This window comes from Schistosoma mansoni, chromosome 2 (assembly GCF_000237925.1).
Source record: "Schistosoma mansoni strain Puerto Rico chromosome 2, complete genome".
NCBI lineage: Eukaryota > Metazoa > Platyhelminthes > Trematoda > Strigeidida > Schistosomatidae > Schistosoma > Schistosoma mansoni.
In genome coordinates, this window is record NC_031496.1 from 26,021,638 (window position 1) to 26,023,345 (window position 1,708).

Genomic DNA, 1,708 nt, shown 5'->3' on the forward strand with positions numbered 1-1,708 from the left:
AACAGATCGATAAACAAAAACAAACAATAAATGAATTTCTATAAACCAGGTTAAACTCTCTAATTAATCTAACTAATAATAATTTCTTTATCATTTGTAACTATTGGGAAAAATTCTTTTAAAACATAAAAGACAAATAAAACAATAACTTCCTTTTATGATAATCATGGCGGCCTATGCTCCTTCACGAGGGGTAACAGGTGTAAGTCAGTAAGTATGATAATCATGAAGTTGATGTCATCATTACATGAATGACTAAATCAAATGTCATGAAAATTACTAAAGAAAAAGGATATCCCCATTCAATTATAATTTTTGAATATTTTCTAATTGCATTCTCTTCAGAGAATATAAATAATGTTTTATGACTGGATGGATGTAATCCAGGTATACCAATGGCTAATGTACGTTTAGCCAAATTACGCATTGTTTCATCTTTGGACATTTCTAAATTATTCTCATTCTCTTTATGAATATTTAATTTTACAGGTAATGGTATGGTTGAATTGGTAGTGGTTACAGTAGTAGTATTAGTAATAGTACTATTAGTTGTTGTTGTGATTGTGTGTGTGTGTGGTTTTTTTAAAGAATCTAATTTTTGATAGATAATTCCACTTTTCGAATCAAATTCATCATAATTTTGAGATTTACTGTGATCATTTTGATGTGTATTACTTGAAAGATTACTTTTGATCTTTACCATATCAGTTGTCTGATTATTATAATTATGAGTATTTCTACTTTCCTCACCGTTCACATTGTTCACCTCAGTTGTTTCCTCTGCTTCATCTGTTTCATCCTCTTCGAGATTATCATCTCGAAACCTATCAGTAGATATATTATTATTATTATTACCTATACTGATTGTATTTGAAACTGATATGTCGTTGACTGGGTTTGTAATACTTGTATTAATGTTACACTGATTTGGCTGATGCGTTTCATGACCTCTGTGATCAACCATCGTTTTCTATTTGTTCAACCATTTTACATAACAATAAATTTTTCACTAATCTCCAAAATAACAGAATAACATTTTGAAATAACTAGATTTTGAAATCTCCCAGGAATGAAGTTATTTTTGTCTTAATACTTTTAATTCCATAATAGAGAAGACTTTATAGATAGCTAGCCTTAATACCTTTTTTACCATGTTATCAATGCACACATATATTCATGTACTGGTTGAATTCGAGATTATAGAAATTCAGTTGTAGACAAATAGATAACTGAATAAATTGTTTGAAATAAAATTAATAATCCACTGAAAGTGATCATAATTTTTTTCCGACCGTTGTTGCTGACGTTCTTGTAGTCATTTTTTTTACGAAAGTTATTAATCCTGTGAAAATTTTGTTACTAAGGTGATTGAAAGAATAGTAATTTTAATAATGACAAATACTACTACTAATAATAATAATAATCTGTAATAAGCAGTTCAAAGAAAATTTTGCATGAGTAGGATCATAATAATAATTATACATATAAAATATACATGATAGAAGAATGACTGTCGGTGTCATTTCTGATCGATAGATAGACATAAATACAACTTAGCGATTTTTCCTTATAGACAAAATAGTAGTAGTAGAACAAACACAAACCAGAAATTATTTTATTCAATTGTCATATATATATATATATGTGTGTGTTTTTGTTTACACATACACACAACTTGAGCATACTCAAAATATGTATATGGGTATGT

The 1,708-nt window shown here is 27.9% G+C and overlaps 1 protein-coding gene across 1 annotated transcript; it reads right to left on the bottom strand.

Moving 5' to 3' along the window:
- Window positions 1–295: 295 nt before the first annotated feature.
- Window positions 296–964, bottom strand: Smp_124690 (hypothetical protein; the record flags this gene model as incomplete). The annotated part of the gene is made up of 1 exon (XM_018796214.1): window positions 296–964. A coding segment is annotated over one exon (669 nt), but the record flags the coding sequence as incomplete, so codon positions are not given.
- Between the last annotated feature and the right edge of the window lie 744 nt (window positions 965–1,708).